General features: G+C 37.6%; 1 protein-coding gene across 1 annotated transcript in view; it reads left to right on the top strand.

The window, feature by feature from the left end:
• The first annotated feature begins 3,852 nt into the window (after positions 1–3,852).
• The window catches only part of LOC121729600 (chromodomain-helicase-DNA-binding protein 7), a 50,551-nt gene continuing 39,440 nt past the window's right edge, over positions 3,853–14,963 (top strand). The window contains exons 1-2 of the mRNA XM_042118162.1: positions 3,853–4,100; positions 14,606–14,812. Of these exons, the coding sequence (XP_041974096.1) occupies positions 14,676–14,812 (137 nt within the window). The 5' untranslated portion in view covers positions 3,853–4,100; positions 14,606–14,675. The remainder of the gene's footprint in view (positions 4,101–14,605; positions 14,813–14,963) is intronic.

Genomic DNA, 14,963 nt, shown 5'->3' with positions numbered 1-14,963 from the left:
GGGTATGATGACGGGACGGGTCGAGTCTGCCTGCTAAAGAAAAGTTTATACGGTCTGAAGCAAGCTCCTCGTTGTTGGAACAGGACTATTCTGGATTTCTTCAAGGAAATTGGCTTTGAAGTCAGTGAGGCAGATCCATGCCTCTTCAAAAGAGATATTGGATACGAAAAGCTGATAGTGGCTCTCTATGTCGATGACGGGCTGGTCGCTGGTACAAGTGAAGGTGTAATTGAGAAGTTCCTTGAAAAACTAAAAGAGAGGTTCAAAATTACAACGAAGGCAATCTTGTATTTCCTGGGAATAGAGATAGAAACCAGAGAAGGTGGTGATATAAGAATCCACCAGACAGCTTATGTTAAGAAAATTTTGAAACGGTTTGGAATGCAAGAATGCAGGCCGGTATCCACTCCGATTGTTAAAGAAGAAGTAGTTCAGAAACCAGAGAAGGACGACGACTTTTTTATCAGGAACTACAGGCAAGTGGTTGGTGCACTCGCATATCTGATGGTTGGCACTAGACCCGATATCGCATACGCTGTGAGTGTGGTCTCCAGAAAACTAGAAAATCCCACTCCAACAGACTGCGTAAGGTTGAAGCGCATTCTACGCTATCTGCAGTATGCACCCGATTTGGGAATACTTTATAAAAGGAATTTTAAAAGGGGTAACATAGAATGTTATAGTGACGCCGACCACGGCGGAGATATTGCGACAGGAAGATCTACTTCTGGAGTTCTATGCCTATATGCTGGTGGAGCAGTATCGTGGCTCAGCCAGAGGCAACAAAGTGTTGCAATATCTACCACAGAAGCCGAGATAGTCGCTGCCAGTGAAGCTGCAAGAGAAAGCATTTGGCTAACTCGTCTTATTGGTAGTTTGGTAAAGACGGAAGGCCTACCTGTACTGTATGTAGACAACGAGGCAGCTGTGCGTCTTGCTGAGAACCCTGAGTTTCACAGAAGGACAAAGCACATACGCATTCGGCACTTTTTTGTACGAGAGCTAGTGGCGAATGGAACTATAACTGTGAAGAGGATCAGCACTGAGCTGCAGCTGGCAGATATTTTTACAAAGCCTCTTGCTAGGACTCGGTTTAAACATCTGGCGAACTGTCTTGGCCAGCACATCTAGAGAAGGTGTTGAGGTAAACCTCTTTAGTGTAAGATGGTGTTGGCCGTTCAGATTTTAGAAGATGTTTATTTCCTATGTTTTTGATATTTGACACCTTGTCAGTTTTAAGTGTTCGGTTGATCGTCTAAAGAAAACCAATATATGATTTACTTTATGTACATTGCTTATTATTAATTTCACAAAGTACTTCATTCCACCGGAGCCGAATTAGGATAGAAAACGACTCCCTGTAAAACACAGCTGTATTGATTTAAGGGGTACCAGAGTTTTTTTATAAAAGCTTTTGACACCAATTTCGTTGACATCGCGCGCTATAAACTGAAGTCCACGCGGACGAAGTCGCGGGCAACAGCTAGTCTATGTATAAAGATGAAGAAATGGAAGAAGACGATGCGAATGTTTAATCTTATAAAAATGCATCTATAGTCTATACTAATATTATAATTCTGCAGAGTTTGTTTGTTTGTTTGAACGCGCTAATCTCAGGAACTACTGGTCTGATTTGAAATTTTTTTTCACTGTTGGATAGCCCATTGATCGAGGAAGGCTGTAGGCTATATTTTATTACGCTAAAATTAAAAGGAGCGAAGAAATAGAGGAAAATGTGGAAAAAACGGGGGAAATTATATGAAAGGGCTTATCTCACAAACTACTGGAGCAATTTTTCTGTTATTTGGCACAGATAAGAAGTAGACCACGTGAAGGATCATAGGCTATTTATGGGGACTAATTTGTCTGTGAAATATCTAATTTACGCGGGCGAAGCTGCGCGGACGGCGGAACGTTATATTTCGCGTGGTCACGACATGACGCGTAAACGGCTGGACCCATTTTGCTGAAATTTGGTATAAAGATACTTTGGGTCCCGAAAAAGAACATAGGATACATTTTGTGCTGGAAAAATGTACGGTTACTGCACAATATACTTTTATGATTTGTCCGTAAACTATTTTGATGGAATTTGGTATGGAGATACTTTGAGTCTCGGGAATGGACAAGGAATACTAATTTTATCCCGGAAAATGTACGGTTCCCGCACAATAAACTTTTATATTTATTGCCTTAACTATTCAATATATTTTGATGAAATTTGGTATGGCAATACTTTCAGTCTCGGGAAAGGACAAGGGATACTTTTTATCCCGGAAAATATACGGTTCTCGCACAATAAACTTTTATGATTCTCGCCTAAACTATTCAATCTATTTTGATGAAATTTGGCATGGAGATAGGAGATACTAATTTGAATCTGGGACAAGGAATGTTTTTTGTCCCGGAAAAATGTGCGGTTCCCACACGATATACTTTTCTGATTTGCGCGTAAACGACTCAATCGAGGTACGGGAACAACTATAAACTAAAGTCCACGCGGACGAAGTCGCGGGCAACAGCTAGTTTTGCATTGCCGCAATGGCTAATGCTTACACGTCCATCTTGAACGACGTTTAGATCACAACTGAACACGGCCATAATGTAGAGGCGTTGCGACCATTGCATAGCCATCGCATGCGCCATTCGATCGCCCAGCGCTGGCCCATCTTGAAGAGGGGCCAAATATATGTAGTCTGTCTTTCATATTGTCCGGCCCGATATCGGATTTCGGTTCTGAATACATATTTTTACTTATCGGGATATCGGATCGGCGTCCGACACCGATATCGGATCGGATGATGTGAAAACACTCTAAGAAGTTGGTAAGTGGTAACACTGATTGCCGCTGGAATTTGTTGCCAGATCAGGGGATTTTCCCCTAGATTTAGGGGGTTTTCAACCAAGATAGGGGGAAAAATATTTGGGGCATTTTATAGGGGAAATTAAAAAAGCGTCAAATACAGTTTTTTTGACATATATCACGTTCCTAATGTTTTTTTAATAATGTTCTTTAAACATCTTTAAAATTTAAATTACTTGAGCGCCACAACAAATAATCGAGGTTGAGATTCGAGATGTTGAAATTATGAATAAATTTAGCCATTAGTAACAAAATACAGCAATAATAAAGTTTAGAAATATATTTTTATTGAATATTACAAGAAAAAATAAATTCTAGGGGATTTCTGGGGGGAAATCAAATTAGTTCAGGGGTACGTCGCCGAGACCCAGTGTTGCCAACTATGGGGATTTTCCACTAAATTTAGTAGGAAAAAATAAATTTAGTGGGTTTTTTAGGGGGTAAAATATTTTGGGGATATTTTTGGGATAAAAATTTTGAAGAATGGAATATTTCTTAATAACAACCTTAAAGTGGCTCCGAACTTTGCCGCGAGCGACCGTAAATGTCAGTAGAAAATGATACCTATATTATATGTCATAAAGTAACATTTTATTTGATTTTTTACCGGTCGCGGTCGCTTTCGGCATAGATCCCAAAGCCACCTTTAAGATGGAACTGCCGCACAAAGTACATGTCGCTATAGTCTTTTGAGTCGTACTAGCTGACAGTAGGCTGACAGATTATTATATTGGTTGTCATTGTTTGTAATGAAAAAAAGAAAGATTGAAGTATTTAAAAACTGCCGGCCTGTTTCTTTGTTTGGCCTGTTGAAGGTGTATTTCAGCGTTTTGAGCGCTTAGTAGAACATACCGCAAGAAATTTTAAATATTTTGATTTTTTGGGGAGTTTTTGTTGAAATTTAGAGGGTTTTGAAGTTGCTTTAGGGGGAAAACGTTTTGAATAGTTGGCAACACTGCCGAGACCATCAGCTGGCAACACTGGCTGGGAACATCCTGGGAAACAAAATGGACGGATCAAGGAGTGTATTAGCCGCTTTCTAAGATAAAAGTTAAATGTGTTATAGTTGCTTTATCTTTGTATCGAATCTGAAAACTGATGTTATAATCGTAGTACTGCGGACATTTACTTAATTTTTTACATATAGATACGAGATTCTTACGGACTTCGGCTAGAGTTCACCTTCTTGAAATATGGTATCCATTTTGTGATCAATCGTGTTGTGTGGCGTTTTAAGGTGAGTTGAACTTGTTATGAAATAATATTACTACAAATATTTTCTTTTACACGGATATTAGTTTGTTGCTTAAGTATTAATACGAGAAGCCTTTATTTTATTCTATTAAATGATAAGTATTTATTTTGCAGTAATTTTTATTGTTATTAGTACATAGTATTTCTTTTTTCCCTTATTTTTACTACAATACCGAGAAGAGGAATCAATTGGCTGTTTAACTAAAAGGGAGAAGTTATTGCGCTATATGTTGTGCTAAAATCCATAAGCGTATAGCTTTTCCCCTTGGTTTTACAAGCTACATCGTCAGCCGACAAGAAGTATAAAATGGGATAAAAAAATCGTATTGTATTTTCTGGTTTTGTTTAATTGTGTATTACCGAAATCGACAGCCAATTAAAGTTGTCATACAATTCAGTTGGCTTTCAGGACTAGAATTTATAATGTATGCTTTGCAAACCTTACTGTCAAACTATTTATTGATTTGATTTTATGTAGTTAAATAATGCAGACTCACAGAAAACAGCTGGAATTTGTAAAGAACCTTCATTAAGTAGTTCCTTATGTGATCAGTAAACCTCAAAGAATGTGTGGCCCGGGAGCCAGGTAAATTTTTGGTCAGTGGTCAGTTTCCTCCCGGGCGAAACTTTGTGCAATGCATTAGAGACTTATACTATGAATACTAGCGACCACCAGTTGCGACTCTGTGGGTGGGGTGGGCACTGGGCAGTGGCAGCCTCCCACCCATAAAAAAAAAATTTCAGTCATTTCCTCATTTGAAAATTTATCAGAGTATAGTTTATGTAGTATTTTGAAAGAAAAACATAGTAGGCTGACCATAACACGGTGGATATATGTCATCTGGCTCCTTGAATATGAAAAAAAAAAAATATTTTCAATGCTTTCCTCTCAGCTAAAAATTTACCCGGTGATCGTTTATATGCTACCATGAATGAAAATTAATGTTAGCTTGCTGTATCTCAGTGGAAAGTTTGTCAGCTGGTACCTTGAAAAGTGTAATGCAACAGCATCTATACCTACTAAAACTCATCAGCTGATGACTTTTCCACTGACTTACAGCTAGCTGATTTTTTTAATTGCTTAGTAGAGTATTTTAATAATACTCTGATAAATTTTCAAATGACTGAAATTTTTTTTTCTTCATCTTTGGGAGGCTGCCACTGGCCACCCCACCAACGGAGTTGCAGCTGACGGTCGCTAGTATTCATAGTATAAGTCCCTTATTCATTTTACGAAGTTTCGGTTGGGAGGGACTTGGTCATGCAAATCTGTCACTGGCCCCAGGTCTTGTTACAGCTATACTTGAGAATTTAATTGTGAATGATAACTTATTATGTTATAAAATTATGACTGGCAGACAATGGGACTTTATGTGAAAAATTTCCCTTACTGCCACAGGGAGAGACATACCCAGAGAAGATGCCCAGGGGTCCAATTCTCAGGATGTGAACATTTTTCCTCGTAAAATTATATCTCGTGACTATTCATTTCTACTGGCAAGTTCGAATGATCCATAAAACTTGTATTCTGGGGCACCAATAGAACAATTACCAATCAAACTGTCGATTTGTTCCTAGACTGGGTAGACATTATGTTGAGTTCTATTTCGTCTTTATTTTTACTACCAATGTATTTAAACTTAATTTTGTAATATAGAGAAAAAACAAAATTAAATTTAAGTTTCATTAAAAATATTTGCATGTCGAGTTGTATCTAACAAAACATGAGCGCCATTTCATATTGTACTATCTTATTGTCAATAACATGTTTTTGCAAATAAATGTTCTTATTCTTATTCTATACTGTACTCGGCGAAACATGGCGGTAGCGGTCATTGACTCCTTGTCAAAAACTTGTCATTTTCTATATAAACCATAAAGTTAATATACCTAGCGGAATAGAGCAACAATCTCAAGCTGTCAAACGAAACCGAAATTGGTTTACATCTGTGTGTAAAAATATGTGTAAACGTAACACAAGCATGATTGAACATGAATTCTATGAGATTAAATTGTCAACGTGCCGATAAGTGCCGACTGGACGTCAAAAAAAGAGTTTTGGTCTTATGTATCACACATGAGTTTTACCATGCAGTGTTACTGATAGGCTGGCTTCTCACGGCGTGTGATATCACAAGCCGCGCCGCGCCGAACCAGCTATTACGAGCGAGCACGAGCCACAGACGAGCTGGAGCCACCCCTTCTCACGGCGCGTTATATCACAAGCCGCGCCACGCTGACAAACATTCAAGTAAATGAAACTTTAATAATACGAAAATAGATATCATATAGATAGATAGCATCACAGGGAACTGGGAAGGTTTTGAGCAATTATTATTAATCGGAATCGTACATCTTGCAAGCTTTCGTCATCATTCCACGCGAAAAACATACCATCATCAATCCTCATCACCTTGGTGAGTGGCAGTCTTCCACCGTGCGTTTTTTGCGTAACATCCTGCCATGCACTGTAAAACTCAGGAATGAACTGCCACCAGTATTTGAGGACCAATACACGCCATAGGAATTTAGTCCCAGCGATTTAAGTCCCAGGGTAGGATACCCTAGGAGGGTATCCTACCCTGGGACTTAAATCCCTCTGGCGTGATAATTCTACAACACCAAGAATAAGTGTAAGTGAAAATAGTTTCATATTAGTTAATCACCTATAATAAAAATCTTCGTGCTAGCTATAGCGCGATGTAGCCGCCAAGCAGCGGCATCTGTTTTTTTTTTAATTAAAAAAAGCAACTTCCATCGCCCATGGACACTCGCAGCATCTGAAGAGCTGCAGGTGCGTTGCCGGCCTTTTAAGGGATGATAGGGGAGGGTAGGGAAGGGAAAAGCCAATAGGGGAGGGTACGGAAGGGAATAGGGGAGGGTAGGGAAGGGAAAAGGGTAGGGGATTGGGCCTCTGCCGCCGGTTTTCTGTGAGGACGTGGTATTTCTCCGGTCGAGCCGTCAAAAGTGTTATCGAATAAATGAATTACATTTAATTTAATAAAATTAGCGGCATAGACTGAAATGCAACCTAGTTGCCTAGTGAATAAAGTTGCATTTCATTAAAATTTATTTATTTAACGAAGTGACTTAGAGCAAAATGATATCTATTATCGTGTTAATAAAGTTTCATTTTACTTGAATTTTTGTCGGCGTGGCGCGGCTTGTGATATCACGCGCCGTGAGAAGGGGCGGCTCGTGCTCGCCTGTTTGCTCAAGCCGCGCCTTTGAAGTTACCGACTTTAATCGGATCGGGGCGCGCCTGCACGAGCCGCGCCGCGCCACCCCTTCACACGGCGCGTGGCTCAAGCGGGCGCGGCGCGGCTCGTGGTAGCACGCGCCGTGAGAACGCAACCACGCCACCACTTCCTTAGGGCGCGTGGCTCGAGCTGGCACGTGACATTAAACGCGCCTGCTCGAGCCACCCCTTCACACGGCGCGTGGCTCGAGCGGGCGCGGCGCGGCTTGCGATAATACGCGCCGTGAGAAGGCACCAATAGTGACATCTCGCTCGCTCAGGCCTTTGTAAAAACCGCAATTTTATAAATCGTTTAGTTTTATAAACCGCAATTGACAATGTAGTGTCAGATGTTGTCAATCGCGGCTTTGTATAGAAAATGACAAGTTTTTGTACAGGGAGTCAATGACCGCTATCGCCATGTTTCGCCGAGTACAGTATAGTAACTATAGCTTACAAAATAATTAATTGTATAAAAATGTGTTATAAACGTAATAATCCAAAAACTTATACATACATATTTTTAGTACAAAAGTGTTGATGAAATTTTAATAGTCTAAAACCCAATTTCACCTACCTCTGTTTGTTAAATCCTAACAAGGCATTACTTAACGGACCTTGGAAAATTAAACAGACTGTTAAAATACTTATGTCCCACAGTAAAAATTTAACAGCGGATTAGTAAATGCAATGTTAAGTGAACAACGAGTGAACAACTATCAATTCGTTCATTCTTGTTATAAGGCGACGAAATTGCAATGTACAAGATTAATACGACATGTTTGCTGCAATGTGTCACTTTCTTCCTTGTTAGTATAATAGTAGATAATGCGACCAAATTAAAATATCACTGATCGCATACATTTGTTACGCTATAATAGTTCTTAATTTACCAGGTTAATAAATATTATCTGTCAAAGCTGAAAACATGAATCATAATACAAACTTTTATTGACATATTTCGGTTTGGTAATTTTGATACAAGTTAACATATTTGCAATATCAAGGAAAATCCGAGGGCAGAATTTTTGACAAAGTGAAAATAAATAATTATTCATAACTATGAAAATAATTAATAATAAGGACGTAGCGGAAACATGGCGGAAATACTCAAAAGTCAAAACAGATTCTTTTATTTATATTGCATATTATTGTCTTTGAAAGTTGTTATTTTGACTCATATAACAGCCTATTAAATATTTAACGGACCTCCACAGCAGGAATTACATTTAACACCGTGTTAGGTGATTTAACATGACATTAGGGCATGGTGGAACGCTCGATAGCTCTAACAGGCCAATTACTGATTTAACAAGGCATTATTTATTTAACATTGCTTGATGAAACTGGGTCTAATTCAGTTATCCCCAACCCGCTTTATCTGTGGACTGTGACCCGCATGCTGTTAAACTATTTTGAAATTAACTCCCATCGGTAAAATAGTGAAAAGTTGTCGTAAATTTTTACCACTTTTAAATCGATAATTTTGAAGAATTTTATATTTTCACCTTAAAAATCTTTGTTACACCAAGACCAAAACATGTTTGTGGCCCGTATGAAATAAAGGTTGGGACCGCTGGTCTACTTAACGAAATTATAAATTCTTTTAAACACATTAACCTATAAATATCTCAAAATAAACACAATTAGTTTTAATTAAAAATTATAATACATAATTATTGTATTGTATACTTATTATAAATCTTATATCTTTAAACGAGCAATTATTGTATATATTTTATAATTGGAATCTCGGAATTGGCTCCAACGATTTTCATGAAATTTAGTATATAGGGGGTTTCCGGGGCGATAAATCGATCTAGCTAGGAATCATTTTTAGAAAATGACATTTTATTCGTGTTTTATCGAATACCGAGCAAAGCTCGGTCAAATAGCTAGTTATAAATAAAGTATGAAAAATTATTTATTTGACATCTACTACTTGTAGGCGGGTATCATATCTACTAATAGGAGGGTAAATTTGTGTGCAAATTCAGACATCTACCGGTTCCTAGCACTCGTTCGACTCAAGCAACCTTTTCACGAAATATTTCTAATTTAGATTAGTAGATTTGTATACTCAAAGCTTCACATTAGTGTGAAGCTTTGAGAATACACAAACTATGTAACGTTCGTAAAAATTTCATAATTCGATATTTTATTTGAAGATGAACTTTTCTCACATCCTGAGAATTGGGCCCCAGTATTAATGTCTTGTAGTGCAGCTGTATGTAGCTTATTATGTAATCATTAAATCTCTGATGCCTGTTTTCACCAACCGCCTCCTAACGCTAAGTGGTCCCCTAGCGGCCATTAAAGGCACATATCCTTCAAGATTTCACGAATTTTTGTGTGTCACGTTCGTTCTTAGGGCGTAAGAACTTTTGCAAAACATTACTTTTTTTAAATGTGTTTGTTTTAAGAGATGTTTCACGCGGAAAGATCGCTAGGGAACACTTAGCGTTAGGAGACCGTTGGTGAAAACAGGCATGAGTGTAGCTATTGAATCATTTCTTGTCAAGTAATTAGATACTAAGATGGAGACGGTAAACCTCATCATTTAAGCTTAGAACGAACCTACGCGTCAGTGACGGAGTGTCAAGTTGCGTCAAGTTGTCAAATGTGTTTTTTGTATACAAAACACACATTTGACAACTTGACGCTCCGCTTCGCAGTCGCCTGGTCGCGTAGGTTTGGCCTAAGCTTTATATATCTTATTATATATAACAATACAATTATACAGGGTGCAATTTAACCTTCCTGCCAAATTTGGATATATTGATCCTAGTTAAAAATTTTACGCTCAGTACTAAAATTTTGAGAAATAGCCTCCGAAAGTTATCCTACCACAAAATATGGACACATGCGCGGCCCGGCCCCGCCCCGCCCCGCCCTTCCATTGACATTCTTGCAGTGACGGATTAAGACTACTTGATGCCCTAAGTAATCCATGCATGTGGGCCCCCCTATCCGTATCTCAACTAGAATCGGTCTTTGAACCTTTACTCTTCTGGTGCCTCCTCAGACGTGATGCCATAGGACGGATGTGTGACGCAGTGACGGATTAGCCCTTAATTTTATTAAGGGCTAATCCGTCATCGTCATATGATAATAACAAGAATGCTTGTTATTATCATAAGTTGTGAATTTTCCCTTCATACTTTGACGGACTTAGGACCGTCAAATGTAAAGGACGTAGACAGGTATGTTTTGAATAAAATTAATTGATACACATCAAAAGAATGGAAAATTACAACTTTTTAATTACGAAAAATAAGCACTTTAGATAATAAATCTTAACCACATCCTTTGCATTTAGGCGTATTTATAAAATTCAATTAACTTATGTACACACTACAACTAATTAAAAATCAAAACAACCCACCTCTAAATCTTATTTACTTCCATCTTGTCTACACTTAACATAGTTCAAACTGCAATCCGTTTTGCTCTAAGCGGAGTCTAGCCGCTAGACTCTGCTTAGAGCAAAACGGATTGCAGTATTTGCACATTGTCTTTAAGACTTTAAAAGTTTGTTAAGCACAACTTTGTCACTTTTAACCTCGTCAGAGGCATGTCTTCGAGGCTGGCTAGGCGTGTGCAGGTGTTGCGAAGTGCGAACTGTCCATAATCCGAGTCTTTGATTGTTTTGCGATTTAGATTCAGGGTACAGCTGCTGCATTCGAGAATCATCAATCAGCTGTTACGAAGACGAGGAAGGCTTTCTTGCTCGTACAGTCTCTGAGTCCCGCGGAAACTTTCGCCACTCAAAATGTAGCACCTCCACCTATGCCTCCACATTTCATAACACTCGATCGTGGTTAGTGTACATTGTAACAGACACTAATTAAAGCGCGAGGGCCGGGGGGGCCGTGACAAACAAAATAATTACGTGTTAGCTATTCAACTACGCGCGTGGTACTAAACGGTCGCCGGCGACCGGCGCGGCGGGCCTTCCGCCTCCCACCCCGCGCGTCACCCCCGCTTTACCCCTACGCATAACCGGTCTTCCGATTGGATGGCGCGATGAAGTAGCGGTCGCAATATCGTAATTATTATGAACTTATGAAGTGACCATTGTGCATCGATTTTTTTTTGGGAAAAAAAATCGATGCACAATGGTCACTTCATATGTTATTGTAAAAAAATTAACACCCTATTTTTTTTTGGTTTAATGGACTCACCTAATAATACCTAAGCCCCAAAAAAAATTTGGCAGGTAGGTTCAATTGCACCCTGTATATCTTATTAATTATATATTTGTTTTTTTCTCATTATTGAGGTCATACTGCTGCACTCAGAGATGAATTTTAACAATTTAATTATTGTAATAATTAAATGAATATTTTGACATAATCCCCATACATTATAATTATGTCAAACTCTTCATTAAATTGAAGTTTAATCATCAATGTGCGGGCAATAGATTTGCCATGAAATAAAATTATAACTAAGAATCTTCAGATATAATATATTCTTATTTGAAATGCGAGGGAAATTAGAGAGACAGATCAATTTTTCCCTATGTTTCCCTACGTTAAATGGCTAAATAATATTTAAAGTTGAAACATTAAATCCAAATAACTGTGTTGTTTGCAGATAAAAATAAAACATTTCGGTTTATGAGTAATGAAGGTACTCAGTAAAGCAAAGAAAACTTATCTGTGTGATTCATATTTTTAGAGACATTTTCTCTAAAAATAATAATTTATAGCAACTAAGATCAGTGGCGGCCCTAGGGGCTGGCGAACAGAGCGTTCGCACGGGGCCTCGCCCTTGCGACGCCCTTGCAGGACCCTCGCAAGGCATTTTAAGGGTTCCGTACCCAAAGGGTAGAAATGGGACCCTATTACTGAGACTTCTATGTCTGTCTGTCTGTCTCCAGGCTGTAACTCAAGAACGGTCATACTCTGCTTGAAAGCTAGTTCTTTTCATAGATTATGTATTTCTGTTGCCGCTCGCGCTATAACAACAAATACTAAAAACAAAATAAATATTTAAGGGGGCTCCCATATAACAAACATGATTTTTCAAACATTTTTTGCTCGGTATCAACGATGACAACAGGTAGGCACTTCAAATGTACACAAAATACTCAGCTTTAATTATACTTTAATAATTAATAATAAAAGAAGAAGGGGCATTTCGTACCCACCAATGTTGCTCGTTGAGACATATACCAAATGAAAGGTCTTGAAAAGTTGAACATTTTATTGTATGACGAAAAGTCTCTAAACCATGGGAGAAAAAAGTTAATGAGGGTAGATGGTAAGAAAAAATCCCAAAAAAACATCCTGTATTGTTGCATCAATTTATAGTGTTGCTGGTAAGGAATCATTTCTGGAAAGTAATCGTATATGACAAACTTAAGGAAAATGTTATATTTTAGTATATTGTTTCTTATTTTGAAAAAATGTATGGAAAAACAATAAAACCTTAAAAATCTAACCTTTCCTGGATTTTACCGTACATTGTTATTTTGGAAAAATTGTTTATAATAAGCAACACTATCGAAAGAAAAAAAAACATCCTTTATTATTGTACCATGCGAAGGTATTGCTAATTATAAACAATTTATCCAGAGTGATTTATCCAGAGTGATAATTAACGAAAAAATCAGGCAAACAAAAATTTCCTTCAGTTTGCCATATATGATTACTTTTGAGAAATTATTCCTTACTAGCAACACTACAAATTAATTCAATAATACAGGCTGTTATTTTTTTCATTTTCGGAAAAAATAAAACATCCTGTATTATTGCGCCATTCGCTAGTATTGCTAATTATAAAACATTTCTCCAAAGTGATATACAATAAAATCCAGGAAAGGTTAGATTTTTAAGGTTTTATTGTTTTCTTATACATTTCTTTAAATTATGAAAGAATATACTAAAATATAACAGTTTCCTTAAATTTGTCATATACGATTACTTTCTAGAAATGATTCCTTACCAGCAACACTATAAATTGATGCAATAATACAGGGTGTTTTTTTTTGGGACTTTTCTTACCTTCTACCCTCATTAACTTTTTTCTCCCATGGTTTAGAGATTTTTCGTCATACAATAAAATTTTCAACTTTTTAAGCCCTTTCCTTTGATATATGTCTCAACGTGCTACAGCTTGGGTACGGGTCCCATACAAAAATGCCCGTTCTTCTTTAAATAAAATAAATAATTAAGGGGGGTCCCATACAAAAAAAAACATTTTTTTTTACTATTTTTGCTCTATAATGGTACGGAACCCTTCGTGCGCGAGTCCAACTCGCACTTGGCCGATTTTTTCGGTACACGATGCCTGGTAAAGACCTGCCGCCAGGGCTTCGCAAAGACCTTTCGCCTGGGGCCTTGCAATGGGTAAGGCCACCACTGACTAAGATTCAAACTATGCTAGCAGCAATAATTATTGTTTTATCTAATTGACAACTGTTTTTTATGCCTGTATCATAATTTGTCTTTCCCTTGATATTTTCTCCTTGAGACTCAACCTCAATTTTCAAAAGTCATTTCTTTAACAAAACATATCAATTTTGAGACTGACATTTAGCTGATTGGTAACCTTGAGGAAATGACTAATAATATGGGTTTTAACTGTAATAATTGTGGTCAAAAAAATTGAAGATTGGGTATCAAAATTTTTGGGAAAATAATATATACTGTCAACTTAAAGATCTATTGATCCAGGCTAAGAATTTATTGCGGAATACAATCCATACTTTATATACTTAATAATATTATGAAAGCGAAAGTGTGTCTGTCTGTTACCCCTTCACGCCCAAACCGCTGAACCGATTTTGCTGAAATTTGTGATACTGAGTCCCGGGAAAGGACATAGGATACTTTTTATCCCGGAAAAATGTACGGTTCCCACGCGATAAACGAGTTTTGGCGCAACAGAGTTGCGGGCGTCAGCAAAATCGGTCCAGCGGTTTGAACGAGGTAACAGACAGACAGACACACTTTCGCATCTATAATATTAGTATATATAGATAATATGTAACATTTTTTTTTATTTTCTATAATTATTTTTTTGCTTTTACATACGATTTTTTTATCAGTGTATGATAGTAGGAGTGTTATCAGTGGATGGCCAATAAATTCTGTCACATTGGTACAAGTTGTAGTACTACATGTTGTACAGGTTCACTATTCCTGTCCCAGGACCTCCCCAACTACATAACAAGTTAGGAAATTAGAAAATGTTTGATTTTGAAACATGATGAAAAATAAAGGATGAAATATATTTTTCAGACAGCAATGGAAACTCTGGATTTTTGGAGTTTTCAATGGAAAATTCTTCTAGCTCACTCTTAAAGGAGTGATGGATTCATACAATTTATTTGGCGATGATGGAAGCGGTATGTTGGAAGGACTTACAGATCTCGGTGGAAATGACAGTTTTTCGACTAATCCACCATCAGGAGTAGCTGGTGATAATAAAGATTCTGCAGAAAATAGGTTAATATCTTCATGTTTTGACAAAGGTGGATGCAAAATTCTTAATCCAACTATTTATAAAATGTGACAGTGTCTCTTAGAAAATATTTTAATGCTTTAAATTAAAAAAAAATAGTAATTGTACTTGGTCCAAACGGGTTTGCTCGCGTTA

Source organism: Aricia agestis, chromosome 1 (assembly GCF_905147365.1).
Source record: "Aricia agestis chromosome 1, ilAriAges1.1, whole genome shotgun sequence".
NCBI classification, from domain to species: domain Eukaryota; kingdom Metazoa; phylum Arthropoda; class Insecta; order Lepidoptera; family Lycaenidae; genus Aricia; species Aricia agestis.
Note: the sequence above shows the minus strand (reverse complement) of the source record. Positions and strands in the feature narration are given on the sequence as shown.